The sequence below is a fragment of the Panicum virgatum genome, chromosome 5K, assembly GCF_016808335.1.
Source record: "Panicum virgatum strain AP13 chromosome 5K, P.virgatum_v5, whole genome shotgun sequence".
Lineage (NCBI taxonomy): Eukaryota > Viridiplantae > Streptophyta > Magnoliopsida > Poales > Poaceae > Panicum > Panicum virgatum.
In genome coordinates this window covers 60,961,269-60,984,778 of record NC_053140.1, presented here as the reverse complement: position 1 = coordinate 60,984,778, position 23,510 = coordinate 60,961,269, and the positions used below count along the sequence as shown (strand labels likewise).

Here is a 23,510-nt window from a genome sequence, read left to right as displayed (position 1 = left end):
TTCAATTGGTATCAAGGCTGTTTGAGTGGCAGTTGCTGTGATATGGTTTGGGTAGCTCACCTGTATGTTCTTGCTAGCTCTAGCATGCTTGCTTGCCTTCTAGTATGCTAGGTCCTTTATGGTGATGCTTTTCTTTTACAAACGACAAATGCTTGCTCATGATCTGTATAGATATATTCTTATGAGCTTCTTCATGCATTGTCTTTGTATATGCACCCTCATTTGCTGTGCTGATTTGACCCTTGCAAATGCTCTTGTTCTGTACCTGGAAGCTTTTAGGCACGCATGCACTTCATGGCATATTTCCAGGGGGAGCATCTAGGCAGGGGGAGTTTCCTTGACGTGTGCCTTGTCAACAAGGGGGAGAGAATGTTGGTTTTTGTCTCACCTTAGGGGTTAGGGTGAAATTTCTTGATCCTTGTCCAAAGGGGGAGATGTTGTTTGTTTGATCTCAGGGAGAGATTCAGACTTTGAGTGTGCACACATCGGGGGAGAGTTGCATAGTGAGGGGGAGCTGCATTTCAGGGGGAGTTTTTGAGCTTTTTCATGCTCTTTGCTGGTTGCGTTGAGCTTTGCCTCTTTCTGGAGGAATCAGATTTGCACATGCTTGGCTGTGTTGAGCCTTGCCTCCTTCTTGAGGGGTCAAGCATGTTTTGGAGTCAGTGCGTCAAGCCGTTGCCCTTGTCTTAGGGGCTGACTCTTTTGGCTTTGCTATCTTCAAGTGATCTTTTCTGGCTTTCATTCGCTTTTGATCACTTGAGTTAGCTCTCCTTGTTTTCTATTTCTTTTTGGTTACCCTTTTCTTTCACCAGTGCCCGTGTGGGGTATGGTGTTGACAATGCACTCATCAAGGGGGAGATTGAGAGGCAGTGGAGGCCTGCTCCTTGGTGTGATGTGTGATTGCCAACACATGGAGTGGACTAACTGTGTGTAGTCGCGACTCTGTGGAGATTGCGCCAGTTCTTGGTCTGTGGTGTGCAGGTACACGGATGGCGCGGTTGCAGCGAGTCAGTTTTGACAAGAGCGTGGCGTGTGCCGATGTACCATGCGGCGGCGTTGCGGTGGTGGGAGCTCGACGACCATGCGGAGGCGGGAGACCTTGCGGTGGCGTTGGAGGCCCAACCGGACGACTGTGCGGTGGAGAAGGGCGGCCCAGATGCTTGGGCCACTGCTGGGCCGCGAGGCGATCCACTCCTGGTGCCAAGGCGGGACGGCGTGGAGTTTGTTGGTACCTCGGGAAAAACCAACGGCGGGATGCGTCGACGTCGGCCAAGTCGAAGAGGTTTCGGCGGGAGGTCGAACACGTGGCGTCATCGGGCTTGGCGGGTGTGCCCGGAAACATCGCGCGGGAAGGTTTCGCGGTTCCTCCAAAACCGCACCCGAACTCGGTTTCGGCAGTTTTCCCAAAACTGCCCCCGCGAAGATTCCAGAAGGACGCGTGGCGACATCGGGAAGTTTGCGTCGGGTCGAAGCAAACTACTCCAAGTCGTCGCAGCCGTCGGATGATCTTCAATGTATCTTCTCCGGTTTTTGCCCCTAAGGGCCTTTTAGTTTAATTTCAGCTGTAGGGGTATTCTAGTCTTTAGTAGTCGGAGGCTTGGATGGCAAGGAAGGGGAGCAGGTGGGAGTGGACGTGCTGGCTTGGGAACAAAAGGCAGGCACCCTCTCTGGGTTGAGCGCGCTGGATAGAGAAAGGAAAACAGCTGCAAGCCAGGCGCCACCTCCTCCCGTGTTCTTCTTCTCCCCTTCCATCTCTAGAATTCTAGCAATGGATTTTTGAAGAACTTGTAAGGAAATCTTGTGGGAAAGGAGGCCCATCCCTCCTTGTGCCCTCGGGGCTTTGAAATCAAGGTTCGTTTCATGTTCATCTGAGCTTTACATGCATGAATCATCCTAGTTCTTGAATTTCCTTGTTCTGGTGTTTCTACTACTTGTTGCTTGTGGTTCTTAAGGTTTTTCTTGGCGACTAGAATCATCCTAACCAAGTGCTAGAATTCATCTAGATCGCGAGCCTTCAAGAACTCAGTTTTAGGAAAATTCTGAAAACCCTGTTCTTGCCTCGTTCTTCGTCGATTCCTCACAATCCATGGAGTGGATCGTCGATTCCTTTGGTGGGTAGGTTCACAAGGTCTTTGTGAGCGTGCCTGCGAAATTTGGTTAGATTTCGACTTGATTTGGGCTTTCAAACGTCAAATCTCTCTCAGGTCGCGGGCTGGAAAAACTCTGCTCTGCTCGGGCAGATTTTTCCTTAACGCCGGTTGAACCGACGCTAGCCTTCGCATGCGTCGGATCAACCGGTGAGTGCTTTTGTCACGGGTTAGGGTTTTTGGGGTTTTGTGTGATTGCCCCGGTGCTTTGATTTCCCCAATGTCGGTTTAACCGGCGTTACTAATTTGGTTTTTGCTGTTGAGGGCGTTCGACCGGTGTATAGGATTTTGTCAACGTCGGTTCATCCGGCGTTCTTTTGCTTCGGTCTGTGAACCCTCTGGACAACTGCACCGGTGATGGAGTTTTTGGGAGCATCGGTTTAACCGGTGTTCATTGGGTGTTTTGACGCAATTTGCAGTGTCTCTGGACAACTGCACCGACGCTCCGTTTGATTTTGTCGGTTTAACCGGTGAGGCAATGTCGGTTAAACCGACGCCTTTCGAATGTGACCGTCGGTTCGACCGGTGATTGATTTTCTTCGCTGCAGGCTCTGTATCACCGGTCTAACCGACGCAGTTCAAACGTGTGCGTCGGTTCAACCGGTGATATATACCTTGCGTTGTTCTTGCACTGTTTTTGTGCGTTTGCTTCCGTGTTTGTTTGCATTGGTTCCTAGGGATTTCTTATGTTGTTGTAGCTTCACTATAGCTACTACACACTTTGCCTAGGACTAGGGTTGGGGTGCACTCTTAATCTTGAGCCGAAGTTTTGTTTCGCGATAATTTCTGAAGGCTCCCATTCACCCCCCCTCTGGTCGCATTTCTCGGTCCTACACAGTTAAGTAGGCGACGAGTTGGTCTCTGTCTGGCAAGCACGGCTTCAAAGCTTCACAGGAATTGTACTCCTTTTCCCACTGCCGTAAAGCAGGGTACTCGCTTTCGTCTACCACAATCATTCCAGACACCTCCTCAAGCGCACTCAGCCAAGGAGCTAACAAACAAAATACTATGTCGATGTAGCCAATGGTGTCACCCCCAAAGAACCTCTTCCCCCTAAGCTGCACCTCTAGAAGCGCCAGGTTCTCCTTGGCCTCTTTCGCAAATCCCTTCTGCACCTCGCCCTCTGTCCAGTGTACCAGCCAGAACGGCTTGAGAAGCTGTTTGACAGTGTTAGCACAACTAGCAGATGTTTAGATTTCATATGGACTGGCTTCTAAAGATGAGAGTACCTTATTATCCATGAAGTCAGCCCAGAAGCGGGCCATGGCACGGTCGTAGGGGTTGATCGGCAGGAGGGGCGGCCCCTCAAAGGCTTCATCGACATACTCAACGATGACGAGGGACTCGCATATGGCGTGGTCTCCATGAAGGAGCACAGGCACCTTCTTGTGGATGGGGTTGTGCGTGAGCAGCAGCTCACTCTTGTTATTCAGATCTTCTTGGATCAGCTCGTAAGGCACGCCCTTAAGACACAGAGCGGCCTCAACGCGGTGCGAGAATGGGCTGCCCAAGTTACCGATGACCTTAACAGGTGGAGACATCTTTCTGCTCTAGTTCCAACTCGCTGTCATCTTGGAGGAACTTGCTAAACCATTCCCGTTATTTATAGGAGCGATAATCAAGAATGCTGCTTCTTCTCCAAGAAGATCAAGCTCTTCTTGTTTCTTTCCTTCTTCTTTCCTTTAGACGATCATCTGATCAGGAAGAAGTTGCTTGGTTGCTTCAGTCAACAAAACAACAATAAAAAAGTTCTCATCTGTCCCTTGGCCCGACAAACATCGTTGAATGCAAACCTACAGGTGGAGCAGTTAGTCAAAATGGTCACCAGGATTGATGCAGCTGAAAGTTAAAGAGATTTGATTTGCCTAAAATATAGAATCAATACATGAGCAGAGCAGGCACATATTGTTAAAATATGCGTCCATAGCGCAAGCTGGACAGGGGATGTAATGAACGGTATGGCTGGCATAAGCAGTGACCTCAGCATATAAATAATAAATCTGTGGGCATTTTTAATTTCTAGCAAACATAGCTCAGGAAGCTTCAAACTCCGTCTATGCTGACTGGAAGACTCTCTCTCCTGAGTCGTCTCAGCATAGCCAGTCCCAAGTCCAAATAAAGGAGGAGGGTTGCGTTAGGTTTTGGCAAATCAACATAAAAATTAGCCACTCTAATGGATTTGAAACCCACAAGAAACTCGTTGGGGCGTAACCCTCTTAGCGACGCGCTACATCGGAACCCGGGTGTGGTGATAAATGGGTAAGGGCCGGGTCGCCATCCCCCCAAGGGCGCGTCGTGTCGTGACCTGAGTACGATGATAAGTGAGCAAGGGTCGGGTCGTCACCTGAATGACGCGCTACATCTACGCCCGGGTGTAGTGAAAAATGAGCAAGGGTCTTCGCACTTTCCTCGACGGATGCGAAGGGTAAGGAAGCTAGCCGAGCCAACTAGGATTCGTATAGGTAGCTGGAACGTAGGGTCCCTAACGGGTAAGTTGCGAGAGCTAGTTGATGCAGCAATTAGGAGGCGTGTAAATATTCTATGCGTTCAGGAGACTAAATGGGAGGGCCAGAAGGCGAAGGAGGTTGAGGATACTGGCTTCAATTTTTGGTACACGGGAGCAACTCCGGGTAGGAATGGTGTAGGCATCTTAATTGATAGGAGCCTTAAGTATGGAGTCGTAGAGATTAGAAGGCAAGGCGACCGGATTATCCTAATCCATTTGGTAGTTGGAGATTCGGTTTTGAATGTGATCAGTGCCTATGCCCCTCAGGTAGGCCTTAGTGAGAGCACCAAGATGCAGTTCTAGGGAAGATCTAGATAGCATGGTTAGTACCGTACCAACCAGCGAGAAACTCTTCATAGGAGGAGATCTCAACGGCCATGTGGGTGCGACTAATGTAGGGTTCGAGCGAGTGCACGGGGGTTTTGGGTATGGTAGCAGGAGTCAAGAGGGGGGTGATGTGTTGAACTTCGCGTTAGCCTACGACTTGTTGATAGCAGATACCGTGTTTAAGAAGAGAGAATCTCATCTTGTGACGTTTCGTAGTGGACAACATTCGAGCCAGATCGACTTTATCCTTGCTAGGAGTGAGGATAGATGTGATTGCTTAGATTGTAAGGTGATACCTAGGGAGTGTGATGAGCTTAACCGTCTCACCCATCTTAGCTTGATCTATCCTAGGCAAACTGTCAACTGCTAATGGCAAGGCCGATGCTAGTACTTGTTATATATATAGATGGGCAAATCGCTGTCGGTGCACTGTGATTAAGGGTTTAAATTTTGTAGGTTGAGCTGCTTCCCTGCAAGGTTGAGGTTTTAGGATTTTGTTGCTGCTCGCTGCTTGTCGTGGAAGATTGAGCTGCTCAATATATTCATCAGATGCTCAAATAATTTGTTTTTTTTTTGTTCTAAGGAGAGGAAAATTAAATTAAATGATGGGCAACTCTGTTGTCTGTGTGTACGAGTGAGTGAGACAGAGAGACACTCATGACTCGTCAGCTGCTGAGTGGGAGCCTCTGGCATCTTGTATTATTTTCCTCCTACTATATATTGATTTTCAACGGAGTTTATCACATAACGATCAGACGATTGACTAAACGAAGTTAAAGAATAGGAAACAAAAGTAAGAGCTTATCCTTATTCCATTCTTGGAGAAGAAGCAGCACACCACAATTGACTATCCAAAAGTATTACGGCAGCTAGCACCAAGAAGACAAGAACGTTCTTAATTGTTTATGTCCCTATAAATAGAAATGGCTTTTTTTCTAGTTTCGCCAGGACAGCAGCAAGATCGAGCAGAGATGTCACCACCGGTGAAGCTCATCGGCGCCTTCGGCAGCCCAGCCGTCCACCGTGCGGAGGCGGCCCTGCAGCTCAAGGGCGTGCCTTACGAGCTCATCCTCGAGGACCTGGAGAACAAGAGCGAGCTGCTGCTCACGCGCAACCCCATCCACAAGAAGGTCCCCGTGCTCCTCCATGGCGACCGCACGGTCTGCGAGTCCCTTGTCATCCTCGAGTACGTCGACGAGGCCTTCGACGGGCCGCCGCTCCTGCCGGCCGACCCCTACGACCGCGCCATGGCTCGTTTCTGGGCTCATTTCATTGATCACAAGGTACTACGTACTGTGGTATTAGTATTACTATTACAGCTGTTTTTGTTGCGAATGATCCGAAGCTGGTAATATAATTTCGTTTCCGATTTTTACTGAACTCTGGCAATCGTACAGTGCGCCAAGCCGTTCATGCTGTCGATGTGGTCGGAGGGAAAGACGCAGGAGGAGTCCGTGAAGGAGTCGAAGGAGAACCTGGCGCTCCTGGAGGAGCAGCTCAAGGGGATGGGGAACAAGAGGTTCTTCGGAGGCGACTCCATCGGCTACCTCGACATCGCCGCGTGCGGCGTAGCTCACTGGATAAGCGTGCTGGAGGAGTCGGCTGGAGTAAGTCTGATGAGCGACGAAGAGTTCCCTGCTCTGTGCCGGTGGGCCGACGAGTACACCTCCGACGAAGCTATCAAGCAGTGCCTGCCGGACAGGGACCGACTTCTGGCCCACTACGTTGCAAACATGGACAAGTTCAGACTGATGGTCAAGGCAATATGATGTCCTTTGCAGCAAGCGGCAATTTGTACGGCTTAATCTCTCTTGTGACTGGAGTGGGGAATCCTAATGTATGGTATAGGTGGCCAAACGGGCGGCCCGGCCCGGCCCGGCCCGGGCCCGTCTAAGCACGGCCTGTTTAGGCACGACCCGCTTAAGCACGAAAATATTAACGGGCCGTGCCGTGCCTGCCCATGGGCTGAAGTGCCGGCCCAGGCACGGCCCGAAATTGATTTAATCGGGCCGGGCCGGCCCGTTTGGCCCGGCAGCCCGGCGGCCCGAAAATGTTTAAATAGAGTTTGATAATGGATAACATAGTATTTAAACGGACCTATCGTGCTACCCATCGGGCCGACCTTTTTCGGGCCGTGCCTGGACGCGTCCATGGGCTGACAGTGAGGCCCAGGCACGGCCCGGCTATCGTGCCCGTGCCGGCCCGAGCCCAATAATATTCGGGCCCGTGCCGTGCTCGGGTTGGGCTAATATGGGCCGGGCTTCGGGCCCCCATGGGTATCGGGCCAAATGGCCATCTATAATGTATGGATCGGATCATGATGTAGACACGATGTGTGTGTTACTGTTGGGTGCGCTTCAATAAAATGGACATGCTAGCTGTTACACTTGTTGGAAGCAAGAAGACACGAACACCAAGGAAATTACTTCACTTGTGCAGAGTAGTAGCCCTGGCTCGCGCCATGTACATCTCCTTCCTCGCGGAGAAGTAGGCGACGAGGTCATCTCTGCTCCTCAGGCACTGCTTCACTGTCTCGTCGTTGACATAGCCATTGGCCCATTTGCAGAACGCAGGGAGCTCCTCGTGGTTTACCAAGGTCGCCCCGCTGACCTCCTCGATCACTCCGATCCAGTGGGCCAACCCACACGCGGCGATGTCGAGGAAGCCGATGGCGTCGCCTCCGAAGAACTTCCTCCCCTCGAGCTGCGCTTCCAGCAGCGGCGGCCCATCGAAGGCCTCGTCGACGTACTCGACGATGACGAGCGACTCGGTGACGGAGCGGTCGCCATGGCGGAGCACGGGCACGAGCTTGTGCACGGGGTTGTGTGTGAGCAGCAGAGGTCTTGGAGGATGAGCTCGTAGGGTACCCCCTTGAGGCGCAGCGCTACCTCGGCGCGGTGGACGAACGGGCTGGCGAGGCGCCGATGAGCCTCACCGTCTCCGACGACATGGCCGGAAGACTACAAGGCTGCTCTAAATTAACGAGAGACCACTGGCTATGTTAATTGCTCTCTGCCCAACACAGTGACGCTTGCTTAATCAGTCAGTCGATGCGAACCACAAACGTCATTGCTTATTAACAAGTTTTTTGTGATGCTCTAAAAAAGCCATTACATGATGGCAGTTCTGGCGGGTCCTAATGATGCGCAGTAGCTAGTAGGTGGCGAGTGCGACGAAGACAATGACGGCCGACCAAACATGCTAATGCATTTGCATTACTAGATTGATGATGATGAGGTGAGGTCAAGCGTCGGGTTGGCCACCGAGATGCACTTGTCCCTGATCCCGGCGAAGTAGGAGAGAAGGCGGCCCCTGTCCGGCAGGCACTCCTTCACAGCTTCACTGCAGCAGTACTCCGCCGCCCACCGGCGCAGAGCTGGGTGCTCCTCGTCGCCCAGGACGCGCACCCCGGCGACCTCCTCGAGCACACCGAGCCAGTGCGCCAGCAGGCCGCCGCCGGCTATGTCCGCGAGGCCGATGTCGTCTCCTCCCAGGAACCTCTTCTCCTTGTCCTTGAGCTGCTGCTCCACTAGCGCCAGGCTCTCCCTCGCCTCCTTCATGGCCGCCTTCTGCGCCTCGCCGTCCGCGAACAGCGCCACCCGCAGCGGCTCCAGGCACTGTAAATTTGAAATTTTTTCCCCCGACAGGATTGGATTAGATGAGGATTAGCTACTACTACTACTAGCATGCATGATGTTGCAACCGAAGGTGCAGTAAGTAGGATCGATTAATAACTACCTTTTCCTCCAGGAAGTGAGCCCAGAAGCGAGCCACCGCCCTCTCGTAGGGGTCGAACGGCAGCAGCGGCGGGCCGTCGAAGGCCTCGTCGACGTACTGGACGATGAGGAGGGACTCGCAGACGGCGCGATCGCCGTGCAGGAGCACGGGGACCTTCTTGTGCACGGGGTTGTGCTTGAGCAGCAGGTGGCTCTTGTTGCTCATGTCCTCGAGGATGAGCTCGTAGGGGACTCCTTTGAGGCGCAGGGCCACCTCGGCGCGGTGCACGAACGGGCTGCCGAAAGCGCCGATGAGCTTGACCGGTTCGGTTGTCATCTTCGCCTCCGTGCTAGTCACTCGATCGGGGATAGATTGTCCTGGCACTGCCGCGAGTCTGGTTGGGTGCCTGCCTGCCCAATAATAAGGATCATCCGATTTGGTCAACGGAATTTCAGTCGATGATGCAATTAATTAATCTGATGCTTGCACTACTAGAATACCGATACAAAGGACGAGAACCCAATTTGACCAATATGGACAATGGGAAGGACGAAACTGCCAGGAAACACTCCTCTATTTGCCTCACTTTTTTTTATTCAAACTCTATTTGCCTCACGAATTCACAATGCTGTCGCCTTTATTTCTGACATTACAAAATGCTGGTTCAGCAGCTGTGTGCGGGCTGGAGCTGTCGTCGAAGGCCTTGTCCATGGAGGCCCATATGTTCCAATCCGCAGCAAATTAAACGGGCTACAGCTGGGCTGAGTGGGCTCAACTACAACAGGTCGGTCCTTTCTTTGGTGGCCCAACAGGCTACTTTTTAGCGGCAAGGCCACAACCCATCTCTTCTTACCTCAAATTTTTACAAGTTCCTTTAATTTGCGGTCAATACAGAGAAGGGGTCTAATTTGCGGCTGTCTCTATTGTTAGCCTTTCGACGTCCTATAGACCGGCGGCCTCGCCCTCATCTTTTGACAAAACGGTTGATCACCAGACTACCCTCATCTTTTGACTGTTGAGATTACGATCGATTGTGCCGACCTTGGTAGGTTCGGAGAAGCCGGCAGACAAGTAGTTTCTGAGGTGCAACAAGATTCGTATCATGCTGCTTGATAGTCAATCATTCCTTCATGTGAACGAAATGGACACACGAGGCGCCTCCGTCTCCATTATCTGCTTCTCTTTAGAACTGGAGGCTGCTAGCTGCAGTCCAGGACCTGGTACGAGTGATCTCAGCTGGTGGTAGTGGAATGTAGTGGTGGTCGAGGAGTGCGGTAGATTGACTGGACCAGAGCAGCAGCGCGGGTGTCGAATGAAGAATCTCCTTGTTCTCTTCCATGGTTGACGATCGATCGGGAAAGGGCATACAGTGCTAGCGTCTCCGCCATCTCTTTATATGAGACTACGAGGGACCGAAAAGTCGACCAGAGGGGAGTGAATGGGAGCCGATTGAAAATTCTCGCAATCGAAAGTTTGGCTTAAGATCCCAAGTACACACCCAACCCTAGAGTCCTAGGTGAAGTGTTGAGTAGCTATAGAGGAGCTACACAAAACAACCCTAGGACAAACGAGAAGTAGCGTGGAAGCAAGCAGCGAAAAGAAGCAGCTGAAACAACGCACGGTATACACACCGGTTGAACCGACGTGCACAAGGGGCACCTCGTCGGTTTAACCGATACGCAGAGCCTGCAGCAGTAAAAAGCTAGCACCGGTTGAACCGATGCAGAGGCTTAAGAAGCGTCGGTTCAACTGACGTTGCAACACCGGATGATCCGATAAATTCAAATCCAATCGCCGGTACAGTTGTCCAGAGGGACTGCAAAATGACTTAGTGGTCACCGGTTAAACCGACGCGCATAGGGAGCACATCGTCGGTTTAACCGACGCAAGGAGTAGCACAAAACACAGAACTACTCACCGGTTAAACCGATGAGGGACAAAAAGAACTAGTCGGTGCAACGGCTCAACAACAAAACCCTAACACATGAGAATCCTACTCACCGGTTGATCCGACGTGGGTACTTTCAAAACGTCGGTTCATCCGGTGATAGGAGAAACCCTGCCCGTGCCCAGAAACGATTTTTCCAGCCCGCATTCTTTCGAAAACTCGATGATCGAGTGGGCAAATCAAGTCCAAATATCACCAAATTTTGTAGGCATGATCACAAAGGACTTGTGAACACGTCCACGAAAGGAATTGACGAATTACTCCATGGTTTGGGAGGAATCGAAGAAATACCGAGCAAGAACGGGGTTTTCTCAAGAACTCAAAAATTTCGAATCGAAAGAACTCGTGAATCCTAAGCGTTTGGCACTAAGTAAAGAGCGATGGATTCACCTCAAAGAGCTCAGAGAAGAACTACGATCTCATGCTTCATGATCACACAAACGAAAACCAAAAATCGTCACAAACAAAGCACAAGATGTATGAGTTTGAAACGAAATCAAATCCCTGGAGGGCACAAGGAGGGAAGGGCCTCCTTTCCCGTTCAATCTCAGTACAATGACTCAAAAATCCATACTCCTAATCCTACCCTAAAGAAGAGAAAAGGAGGAAGAGAGGAAGAGGAGGAGGATGCCAGGAGAAGGAGGGGTGGCTGCTCACTGGGCGCCAGGCCAGGGAGAGGGGAAAAAGAGAGAGAGGAAGGGAGAGGAGGTGAGGTGAGGGGGTATTTAACCCCAACAACTCTCAACCCAAAAGACTAAACTACCCCTAGAGCTGAAAATAAACTAGAAGGCCCGTAGGGGCAAAACAGGAAAAGATACATGGACTCATCCGACGGCCGAGGTTCTTTCTTCGACTCGAAGCCTGCTCCGCGATGCCGACATGTCGATGAAGATCCGGTTCGCGGTTTTGGGGGTCCGCGAAACCCGGGTAGGTGGCCGGTTTTGAGAAAACCACCAAAACTCCACACGCGGGAAGATTCCCGCCTCCACGTCGTGGCCCTAGACGCCGTTCCCGCCTCGGCCTTCTGACGGCTTTAGACGCCACCCGACGCCCATCACCTCCTCGCCCGCAGCAAGGCCCTAGACGACGTCGACGCCCGTTCCTCTGCTAGTCCCGAGACCAACGCCCGTGCCTCCACGACTTGGCGTCTTCAGCCGCCGTCCGCCTCCTTGGTTTTGTGGCGGAAACCAAGAAACCCACCTTCCGTCGCCGCTTGTGCCCTCAATCCAGGAGTGGGCGCCCCAGCTGCCGCCCGGCATGAGTTCCGGTCCCGACTTCCCTTCACCGCCGTCCACCGCACGGTCCATCGGTCACAGCACCTCCACAGCAGCTCTCCGTCGACCCTTGACGCCCGTGTACCTGCAACCAAAGACCAAGCGCACGATCACACCGCACGGTTGACAATTAACTCATCACAAGCAGGATAGAGTACTCCACATTCCTCAATCTCCCCCTTGATGAGTGCATTGTCAACACACCACAAATGAACCAAGAGAGAAACAAAAACAGAGAAAAAACAAAGAAGCAAGAAAGAACTTAAACAAGTGACAAAAGCTCGAAAGAGGCAAGAACAGTCACTTACTCAAGCAAAGATCGATTCCCTAAGACAAGGGCAATAGCTCGACGCAATCGATCAAAAACCAAAACATGACTCCTCAAAGACAGATGTTGGGTTTGACATAGTCATGCAGAAATGACGAGGAAACAAGGAAACTAGAAGCCAAACAAAGCAGAAACTCCCCCTGAAATGCATTTCCCCCTCACACGTGCAACTCTCACAAAATGATGCACTCTCAAAGCCCTGTGCACAACAAGTTTTTGAAAAATCAAACAATTTCCCTCTTGTTCGATCACTAACTTCTCCCCCTTATTGGCACATGCACACATCAAGACTTAGACCTAAAGCTCCCCTTGAAACTGAGACTCCCCCTGAACATATGCTATGCGATGAATGCAATGCAAGAGGTGTAAGTGAAAACATTCAGGGATACAAGGATATGAGCAACAACTAGTCACAAGCGCGTGTGCATCCATAAACAAGACCTGCATCTAGCTCAACAGGGTATATCAAATCACGTCTAGAGCTAGGCAAGTTCAGTTTAGGAGAAATAAAAGTATCACCCATGATCTAGCACTAGCAAGTTGGGAATGTAGAACTGTGCTAATCATACTCATACAGGTGAGCTAAAACAGCCATAACAAGTGCCAGACATCCATTATGCAATTAAATTATTAATGCCAGGGGTTGAAAGCTTGTCATGCTTTACTTAGCAACAAGGTCAAGCCTATGCCAAAGGCAATCAGAAGCTTAAGACACTCGTTTCAGTCATGCACAGCCTTGCCCGGGTTCTCACAAGTGCAAAGTGAGCCGTCCCGAAAGCTCGATCAGTGCGACAAGCAATCCCAACTGGATCTTTTCATTCCATTTCAAGCACAATTCAAGCAATTTTATCAATTTTTAGAGCATGTCAAGTATAAATTGCTGAACCAGGATGAATTGCAACACTTTAAGTATTAAGAAACTACACTAGCATGAATAAGATAGCAAAGTATATCAACACGCCCTAACATGCTAGTAGCCAAGACAGGGTGACCATGTTTTTAAATTTTCAAATCAAAATAGCTTAACTCAGATGATGTCATATACACAGTGGAGCAAGCTATTCATGATCACGTTTATAAACTCACACTCGCAAGCACTAGGAGATCATAGCAAAGTTTACAAGAATGCTAGTGCAAGTGAGGCAACGCAAAATGCAGAAATGTATAATGCATATGCACAGTGCAACTACCAAACCTAGAAAACTAAGAGAAGAACGAATAAATCCTACAAAGCTAACCAAAGAAAAGTCAGCGATAAAAAGGGGTAACAAACCCCAAGCTCCCCTCGCAAGCGAGCAAAGGTGTCCTGCTCAAGAGGTTTGGTTAGGATATCTGCGGTTTGCCTCTCTGAAGGAACATGGATCAAGTCTATGTCGCCTCCCTCATGATTGTCTCGCAGGAAGTGAAACCGGATATCTATGTGTTTGGTTCTGGAGTGTAGGACAGGGTTCTTTGCAATGCTAATAGCGGACATGTTGTCTACAAAGATGGGAACCCTATCAAAACTCAGTTCATAATCCTGCAAGGTTTGTTTCATCCATAGTATCTGGGAGCAACAGCTAGCAGCGGCAACATACTCAGCTTCTGTGGAAGAAAGCGCTACGCTAGCCTGCTTGTGAGAGAACCAAGACACAAAAGATGTACCGAGAAATTGACAAGTGCCAGATGTCGACTTGCGATCCAACCAACACCCATCAAAATCGGCATCAGAAAAGCCCACCAAAACCAGAGAAGAATCTGCAGAGTACCAAAGATCAAACTCAGGGGTGAATTTCAGATACCTGAAGATGCGTTTCACCACATGACTGTGGGAGGTGCGCGGCGAAGCCTGATACCGTGCACAGAGGCCGACGCCAAACTGAATGTCCGGCCGTATCGCCGTCAGGTACAGGAGAGAGCCGATCATGCTCATGTACTCATTCTGGTCCACCACCTCACCGTCCAAGTCCTCATCAAACACCGTCGAAGTGCTGATCGGAGTCGGCTGAGGTGACAAGTCACTCATGTTGAACTTCCGCAGCAAGTCCCTGGTGTACTTGGCTTGATGGACGAACGTGCCCTGAGGAGTTTGCTTGATCTGCAGCCCGAGGAAGAACTGCAGCTCACCCATCATACTCATCTCGAACTCCCTGGACATCTGTTCAGAAAACTTGGAGACAAGAGCGTGAGAAGAGCCACCAAAGATAATCATCCATGTATATCTGAACTAATAGAAAATCAGTGCCAGACCGCATGAGGAACAAAGTTTTATCCACACATCCCATTTTAAAACCCTAAGCCAGCAAAAATATTTTCAGTCTATCATACCAAGCTCTAGGTGCCTGTTTCAAACCATAAAGTGCTTTCTGAAGTTTATAAACATGGTTTGGAAACTTGGAATTTTCGAAACCAGGTGGTTGTTTCACATAAACCTCTTCTTCGATAAAACCATTTTAGAAGGCAGATTTAACGTCCATTTGGAAAACTTTAAAACCCTTAGAAGCAGCAAATGCAAGAACCCCTGGGCAACAAGACGAGCCTTGTTTCGAACAACCAACCCATCCTCACCCTGCTTGTTTTTGAAAACCCACTTCGTTCCGATGGGAATACAAGCAGGTGGAGGCTCGACTAAAACCCAAACTTGGTTTCTTTCAAAATTTTCGAGTTTCTCATGAATGGCATTGACCCAATTAGAATCAGAAAGAGCGTGTCCAATATCTTTGGGCTCAAAAGAGGCAACAAAAGCTGAATGAGCAAAGCCAACGATACTTGTAACGATACTTGTTACCTTGGACCGTGTGTCTCGCTCATTGAGGTCACATAGCATCTGTTGAGGTGGATGACGACGCTGAATGTGTCACGGTGCTTCCCTTGTCGAAGTCGCCTCCTCCTCAACCAAAGCTGGTGCCTCCTCAGGTGCAGCTGGTGAAGGTTGAGTCACCTGCTCGACTGGCCCCTGGGAAGTAGACGTAGTAGGATCGGGGCCGTCATCATCGTCCGAGCTCGTGGCGGAGGCGACTGGGTCCACAACACGCGTGGTAGCCTTAGCATCACCCTCCGCAGCTTCTTCCTCCTCGTCTTCAAAGATGGAGGTGTCGAGTTCATCATCTCCTGCAACCTCAAAGACAGAAGAATTGCATGGTGCAGTCTCGTCGAAAGTGACTTTACAAGTCTCTCTGACGATGTTAGTATCAATAATCAGCACACGGTAATCTCTAGAGTGAGAAGCATAACCGATAAAAATACCGTCAGACGACCGAGACTCAAACCTATCAAGGTTTCCTTCTTTCAGCTCAAAACACTAGCAACCGAAAACTCTGAGATGGTCAACACGGGGCTGGCGTCCAAATCGCAACTCATAAGAAGTCTTGTGCATGAAAGCATGCAAGAAAATGCGGTTGGACACATAACAAGCGGTATTGAGCGCCTCAGCCCTGTACTTTTGAGGAGTCCTATGCTCATCGAGCATCGTCCTCGCCATCTCAACCAGCGTCCGATTCTTCCGTTCTACAACTCCAATCTGCTGTGGAGTGTAGGGAGAAGAATACTGGTGTTCAATCCTTTGATCACTGCAAAAGGTGTCAAAACGAGCGTTTTTGAATTCTGTGCCATTATCACTGCGAATTGCCTGCATGGCCTGGGGTAGCTCGTTTTTCAACCTCAAGATCAAGTCTCGAACAAACTCGAAAGCCTCATCCTTGGTTGTCATGAAAAAGACCCAAGAATAGCGAGAAAAGTCATCCACGATCACAAGAACGTACCACTTCCCACCAACAGACATCACCCGAGAAGGACCAACAGTGTTCATGTGTACCAACTCTCCAGGGTGACTGGTCATCACCTGATTAACAGGCGGATGAGAAGTAGCAATCATCTTCCCGTGGCGACACGGATGGCAAACAAGGTCCTTTTCAAACTTCAATTTGGGCAATCCTCGGATTAGGCCAAGTGAGCTAAGTCTAGACAACAAGTCGAAGCTCAAATGTCCAAGTCTCCTATGCCACTTCCACAGATCAGAAGATGTACCAGCCAACAAGCAACGAGAAGGGCCAAGAGAAGTTCCAGAGAAATCAACCAAGAAAACCCGATCACGAGGTAAAATCTGGCAAATCAAATCTCCTCTGGAATCAACAACACGCGAACAGCCCTCCTTGAAGCGAACTTCAAACCCCTCATCAAGAAATTGTGAAATAGAGAGGAAATTGAAGCCAAGATTCGAAACCAAAGCAACCTCTCTCAGGGTGAAGCGATCAGAAACTCTAACAGCGCCAACATCACGTACCTTGCCCTTACCATTATCCCCAAATATGATGTATTCTTTGTGGTGCGTTGGGGTGAGGCTGGAGAACCATTTGTCATTCCCGGTCATATGACGCGAACAACCGGAGTTCATGATCCACCTGTTCTCCAAGCCTCCAACCTGCACATCAGTAGTGAGACAAAGTGTGAGCAAATGTCTCTTCACTGGGGTTAGCAAAGTGTGAAGCAAACCAGTGTCGAGCCAATTGCTCTACAGAGGGGTTAGCAAAATCAGGAAAAACGTATCCCCTGTCCCGTCTACCGCGAGGCTGACGACCACCACCGCGAGGAAAGCGTGGTGCATCGTAACCTCCTCCAAAGCTTTAGTCCCGTGGTCCATAGCCGTACTAAGGATGACCAGGAGCACGACCGGCAAAGCGACCACCCGCTGGAGCACGGTAACCACCACCGTCTCCCTGTCCTCCACCTACACGGCACGCCCTAGCATCTTGCCTACCACCACGCCGAGGAGGACCATGCACCCGAGCAGAGTACATGTCCGGGTTGCGTCTCTCCTGCTCACGCCTCACAGCCTGCTTCCGCCTGAAGCAAAAATCCTCCAGGTGACCCTCTCTGTCACAGTACTCGCAGTGGTACCCCACCTCTCTATTGGGAGGTGGAGACCTCGCCTGCGAACGGGGAGGAGCAGTCCCCTTCTTCTGGGCAACCTGGGCTGTGGCAGTAGGGAGCGTATCGAGGGGATTCCTCAGCTCATTGGCCTTTGGAACCCAAACCTGCTTCTGTGGAGGTGCTTTCGATGGTTCTTTAAGCACACCATCCATGGGGTCAACAAGCGAAGGCTGCGTGCTCGTGCTAGCAGTGTTTAGAGCACTTGGAGCTCCAGCAGCCTTGCCGATCTTACCATACAGCTTGTCAAAGTCTGACTTCGTGTATGTGTAACCGACCCCAAAACCATCACCACGCTTAAACTGCTTGATCATCATGCCCAACTGCGGCTCACTGCTAGAAACCCAACTCAGAATCGCCCTAATATAGATATTCTTATTCTCCAAGTTGGCTTTCTCTACCGCAAGATTATCCAAATCAGAAATCAAACCAGGGCAAACATGACAATCAATAAGTGGGCTAGACTCCACGACCTTAGTCTTCCCCAAAGACTTAATCAAGGTGTTCTTCTCATCTAGCTCCGACCTAAGCGTGGGACACAGCTTACACGCACCAAGCAAAACTGGCCTAGACTTCAACTCCTCTAGCTCGCACACAACAGTAGCAAATTTAGATTGCAAAGCGGCTAGATCAGACTTAAAGATGGGACACTCATCACATTCAAGCACATCATTAACTATGGGAGCGTCCTTGACCAGTTCAAGCTCATGCTTGGCCTTGGCTAGCCCGTGAGATACGTCAACAAGCGAAGTCTTAGCAACATCTAAGTTCATGACGTTCTCATCATGCTTCGCACGGAGAGCAACAAGATCATTCATGTGAGATATGCAGCCAGCGCACTCATCCTCACCAGATTTCTCTCTAGCACAAGCCAGCTCAGACCTAAACTTTCTACGCTCTCTAGCTGCTTCCTTAAGCAGCCTCTTCTGATTGTCGAGAGCGGCGTACAACTCCCTAACCTCCGTATCAAGCAGGACAATCTTGAAGTTTACGTCTGAATCACTCTCGGATACAGGAGAAGAGTCGTCGTGCGTCGGTGTAGTATGTCCACCTGGAGACGCACGAGCACCATCGGCCTCACCCGCCATGGTGCAGAAACCCTTGCGCCGACCGGCCGCCAAGCAAAGGCCGATGAAGCCGGTGGCATCCTTGTCCCGCTTCTTTTTCTTCTTGTCGTCGTCGTCAGAGGTCGGTGAAGAAGGGCGGTCGGTGTCAGATCTCTTGTCGAGGTCGCTGAGCTGCGCCAGGAAAGCCTTCTCCCGCTTTTTGGTCTTGTACTAGAAGCGCTTCTTGAGCGACTCCTTGTCGAAGCGTTCTCCCCGGTGTGGCAGTCCCGCCTAAATTAATCCGGCTTAAGTGCGCTAACCATCACCGAAACGGCAACCAGGGTTAACACGCACTTAAAACTAAGTAATCCGGCAGTGCTGTCGGGTAAATCCCGATTAAACCACTTGAAACAGGATCGACAAAGCAGTTCAGAGAATACAACATTCCGCAAATTTTACTATACAGAGTATGAAACTGAATTATTATTACAAACCGAGTTTGAATTTATAAAAGTATAACAGAGTTCAAGAGTGAAGGAAAACGAACGATAGTCTAGCGACGAAACAAGACGTCATGATGAAGCCCGTACATGACGTCATCCATCCTCAAATGTACCACCTGAAAAATAAAGCCACAAGCAAGGCTGAGTATACTAATACTCAGCAAGGCTTACCCGACTAAGGGTATACTTAGCCTTTTATCTAGACATGCAAGGCTTTTGGCTTGAGAGGTTTGTTTTGCCGAAAAGCAGTAAAGAGTAGATCCTTAATTTCAGGTTTTAGCTTTCAAGTTCTAGTTCAATTAGCCATTCTAGGTGAGCATCTATCCAATAGGATACATGGTGGAAATAATTATCTTTCATCATCCAACCAACCATATTCATCATCATCATCTTTCACTTCTTACTCTATGTGACAAAAGGGTTAACCAGTCCCAAACCGTGAGAAGCGGACGATTCGAATCGAATTTGTTAACCTGGCCAGGCAGACCTAACACACGTATGGGAACCGAGTCACCCACACGACTTTTCCCCTTTCTTTCCGGGTTGTGGATCAGGGTCACCCACCTCGACTACAAGAATCCACGCCTGGCGTGCGCCTTCTTGCACCCGCATGTGGCCGCATGAGAACAGCGTTCAAAGAGGGTGAAAGTAAAGTCCACTCGCCGGGCCAATCAGGTACTTAAGCTTACCGATTACCATATTTCTCGGCATGTGGTTAGTACGTTCAAAAGCTTAACCACCACTACCACACACTGCGGCCTTATCCATTTTCACTAAACAGACGGGGTATCACAAGTACCACAACCCCGTCCGTGAGTCTTCTACCGCGAGTGACAGGAAATCACTCGACTTCTACCGAACCATTAGCCTAGCCAACTAGCGACCTACACATACTAGTGTTCAAGCATAGGTACCTAAGATCATGCAACTAAGGTTCCAAGCAACTCCTGTAAACTTAAATGCGCAAGTAGATAGGAATAATAATAATAAGTTGCATAAATTTAAAATATATAGGACATGCTCCGGGGCTTGCCTGGGAATAACACTAGGTCAGTGTTAGTTAGAGAAGAATTGTTCAACGAGCATCTTCCTTCGGTCGTGCACATCGGGATCCATCCGTCCATCTTCTAAACGTGTCCACCATTCACCGTCTTCTGGCTCGGCTTCAACATCACGTCATTCACATGGTTCATCTATCGTAGCTAAATGAAATGCAACCATGCATATGTATGAATGCAAAGTTCCGAGTTGCTTAGCGATTTAGATGTTATTATTTTTCCTTCACGATAAAGTTGTAGTCCAACAAGATGTGAGTTTGGATGTGAAACTTCCTAATTAACATTTCCTGGGCAGTCATTTATAGAGTAGTAATTTAACACAATTTAGTTTGCAAGAGGAACGGGTGGTTTTCAATATCTTGCTAAGTCATGCGACACCAGTATTCTAGCAATTATTGTTCAACCAAGGAAACAACATAAACATAATTACATGCATCCTCTGATAATGAAATGCTTACACAAGGTAGAAAACTTAATGAACGATCTACTGTAAGAATTGCAACTATTTTCATATTTAAAGAAGTAGTACACGAGGTATGAGAAATAGAACAAGTTATAGCTGCATTAATGAAATTTAAATCCTACAGACATTTATAGCAGTTCTAGAGTCTCAAATTTTTCCAGAAGGATCATACACTCAACTAAAGCCTATAGTAAAAATATTAGATTTTTCTATGCAAAGGAGCTATTTTTCTCAATTTAGCACACTTATTCATGGCATAAATACTTGAGCAGGTTCCACTCAAGTAAAAAGTTCCAAACCTTTTCTACAACATTTAAGAAGCATTATAACACCACTGTAAAAGTTTCACCTCTAAATCAAAGCATAAGAGCCATAAGAATTTAGATTCATTTATCTATGGCATAAAGCAAGGTCTATTAAAAACTATAGCTAGAGTTCTCCTATGGTCATGAAACTTTTACACAGAGCTACTCTATCTGCTAGTACACCACTGCCCAAAAATCAGATCCAGCACATGCATACAACTTGAGATACATTAAATGCTAACTATTCTTTGTACTTTAAATAGAGCGAAAACTATTGAGCAAAAGAAAAGTGCAAGTAACAAAACTTGTATATCTAGTTGCAATGAACTCAGAACAATTGAGTTTGCATTTTTCTGATTTTTCTATGAATTTTTATGTATTTTCAAAGTTCAAAGCTAAGTGTTCATGTAACTTTTGCATTCTAGCCCCTGAAAGTTTTTGAATTCTTGCAGAAAGGCCCTTGGCCGCATGGGGAGAAACAGGGGAGGTGGAGGCGGCCGGATTCCGGTGAGATGGGTCACCGGCGGTGAGGGCTAGGGGTGGAGGAGCTAGAGGGGTCCGAGAGCTACCGTTGGGAGGTCTCGACGCGAGGGGAGGTGGCCTGAGGGGGCGGGTCGACTGGCGCAGGCGGCCGGCGGCGGCGGTTCTCGGCGGAGGTGGCGCTCCGGCGGCTCTGGATGGTGGTGGCCGAGACCGACGAGCACCAGTGGGCGACGGAGAAGCTCGTGAGCGGGTCAGTGAGGGTGGAGGAGGGTCGGACAGGGGAGCTCCATGGGAGCAGGGCGTCGGCGGCCATGGGGTGCCGCGGCGGCAGCTCGCCGGCGGCGAAGGGGTGGGCGGTTGGGTCCGGGAGGTTCAGTGGGAGGTGGGAGGCGTAGCTGGGGGAGTGGTTGCGGCAGCGGAGGGCCAGAGAGGGGACCTCCACGGAGCAGGACCGGCGGCAATGGCGCCGGCGGCGCGCTGAGCGACGGGGAGGAGGGAGTTCGGCTTTGGAAGAGGCAAAACGGAGAGGAGAAAATGAACTTGGCTTCATTGGATGGTTAAGCGGCGACGAGATGGTTCGACGAGGCGACGCGTGGTGGCACTAACGGCGAGAGCGACGACGGGGAGGCGACGGCGTTCGACGGCGTGTCGCGCGGAGGGCCGACGGGGGCGCGTGGCGAGCGCGGAAGGCGCCAGGGATGCCGGTGTGGGGGCAAAACCGGGGGCGGGAGAGGCGGTTTTGGCTAGGGCTCGGCGCGTGGCCAGCCAGTGGCGGCGCCGGCGGCGAACGCCGTCACGGCGAGAAACAGAGAGGGAGGAGAGAGGGAGGTGGTGGTGAGGGCAAAGCCGTAATTAGATCGAAGTTCAAAATTCATTTTGCAAACTCAATTTTTCTCCTTCTACATGGCCTCAAATGAAAAACTTTTTAATACCAAATTTGCTCAAAATTTCGAGATCTACAACTTTCGTTTTAGGCAAAAGTTCATTTGAGGCTTAGTTTGAAAGATAAAATTTGAAACTTGAGTACGTTTGAAAAGATACTATATGCGTCGAAATTCAAAATTTTCTCCCATTTTTGTGTGGCAACTCGAAAAACTTTGAACACAAAAGTTGTTCGTCTTTTGAAAACCTATAACTTTGGTTTTGGGCAAAAGTTCGTTTGAGCTATATTTTAAAAATTATTTTCAAAGCATATTTGTTTAAACTTTGAAAGATTGTTTAAAACCTCGAATTCTATGGTTCATTTGACCTGTCATTTTATGTGCAAAATTTCATATAAACATACATACACATGCATATTCATACATACACATATATTATTTTCCAAAAAGAAATGCATAATTTGAATTTTTCTTGTTTATTAAGCATGAAATCATATTTAATATTTCTTGCTTCCATTTTAAAACTCTGGGATGTCACACCCGGTCACGACTGCGGTGCTTGTGGCACCGACGCTCCTTGTTGGAGCCTCCCTCGTCGCGGTGGCGGTGGCGGTAGTAGTCGGAGTTGTTGTTCTGGCCACCGCCGGACTTCTTGGGGCAGTCGGCGATGAAGTGGTTCAGATCGCCGCAGTGGTAGCACCTGGGGTTCTTCTTCCTCTGCCTGTTGTGGTAGACACGCTGGAACTTGTTGATGAGGAGGCAAAAGTCGTCGTCGCCCAGCGTCTCTAGCTGCTCATTTGTAACAGAAGGCAAAGAGGCAAGAGAAAAGCCAAGAGCAAAGTTAGCGTTAGAGCTCGATCCACCTGGGCCAGTCACAAGAGCGATGCTCTTGGAAGGAGGGGCACCATTGAGCTTGGCTCGTGTCTGTTTATCCACCTCCGTGGCCTTGAGCTTGCTGAAAAGCTCATTCACGGTCAGAGTCTCACAGCCTGCAGACTCGATGATCGTGTTCACCTTGAGATCCCACACAGAGCGGTCAAGTGCGTAGAGCAACTTGAGGGCCTTCTCGTGCTCTGTGTAGTCAAGGGCATCAGCAGATCTGTTCGCACTGACTTTGTTCACAATCGATTGAAATCGACTGAACATGTCGCCAATGCTCTCACCCGGCCCATGTGTGAAGTTCTCATATTCACACCGGTGAGTCTCAAACAGTCTAGCCTTCACCTGAGGTGTGCCCTCGTGGTAGTTCTCAAGACACGTCCAATCTTTATGGGCTTCCTGAAAACCCTGGACGCGTGAGAACTTCGCACAAGAAACGCCAGCGAACAAGGCATTGACAGCCTTGGCATTAGTCTCGTGCTCGTACACCTGAAGAGGAGTGGTCCGAACGGCAAGCACCTCGTACGCCTGGTTTTGGGTGATATCCCAGACCTCAGCTCCCATGCTTTGCAAGAAGGCACGCATGCGAACCTTCCAATAAGCATAGTCCTCGCCGGAAAACACTGGGATCTTACCAAGACTCGCCATGGTCGCCAGGTGGTTTTCGAACCGGTTAAGGTACTGAAAACCTCAACCAAGCTCTGATACCAATTGAGGGACCGAAAAGACGACCAGAGGGG

The 23,510-nt window shown here is 49.6% G+C and overlaps 3 protein-coding genes and 1 pseudogene across 3 annotated transcripts; 1 reads left to right on the top strand and 3 right to left on the bottom strand.

Moving 5' to 3' along the window:
• Window positions 1-2,944: 2,944 nt before the first annotated feature.
• On the bottom strand, window positions 2,945-4,187 carry LOC120709248 (probable glutathione S-transferase). Its single transcript, XM_039994799.1, has 2 exons — window positions 3,377-4,187; window positions 2,945-3,304 (listed from the first exon to the last, which is right to left on the bottom strand). Exons 1-2 carry the CDS (start codon window positions 3,686-3,688, stop codon window positions 2,978-2,980), a joined length of 639 nt encoding a protein of 212 aa, XP_039850733.1. The 5' UTR covers window positions 3,689-4,187; the 3' UTR covers window positions 2,945-2,977.
• A 1,726-nt stretch (window positions 4,188-5,913) lies between these two features.
• Window positions 5,914-7,383, top strand: LOC120709245 (probable glutathione S-transferase). Its single transcript, XM_039994797.1, has 3 exons — window positions 5,914-6,263; window positions 6,378-6,822; window positions 7,289-7,383. The coding sequence occupies exons 1-2, from the start codon at window positions 5,952-5,954 to the stop codon at window positions 6,747-6,749; spliced, it is 684 nt and encodes a 227-aa protein (XP_039850731.1). The 5' UTR covers window positions 5,914-5,951; the 3' UTR covers window positions 6,750-6,822; window positions 7,289-7,383.
• On the bottom strand, window positions 7,317-7,930 carry LOC120709247 (annotated as a pseudogene).
• Window positions 7,931-8,029: 99 nt separating this feature from the next.
• Window positions 8,030-9,138, bottom strand: LOC120709246 (glutathione transferase GST 23-like). The gene is made up of 2 exons (XM_039994798.1): window positions 8,719-9,138; window positions 8,030-8,597 (listed from the first exon to the last, which is right to left on the bottom strand). Exons 1-2 carry the CDS (start codon window positions 9,031-9,033, stop codon window positions 8,199-8,201), a joined length of 714 nt encoding a protein of 237 aa, XP_039850732.1. The 5' UTR covers window positions 9,034-9,138; the 3' UTR covers window positions 8,030-8,198.
• Between the last annotated feature and the right edge of the window lie 14,372 nt (window positions 9,139-23,510).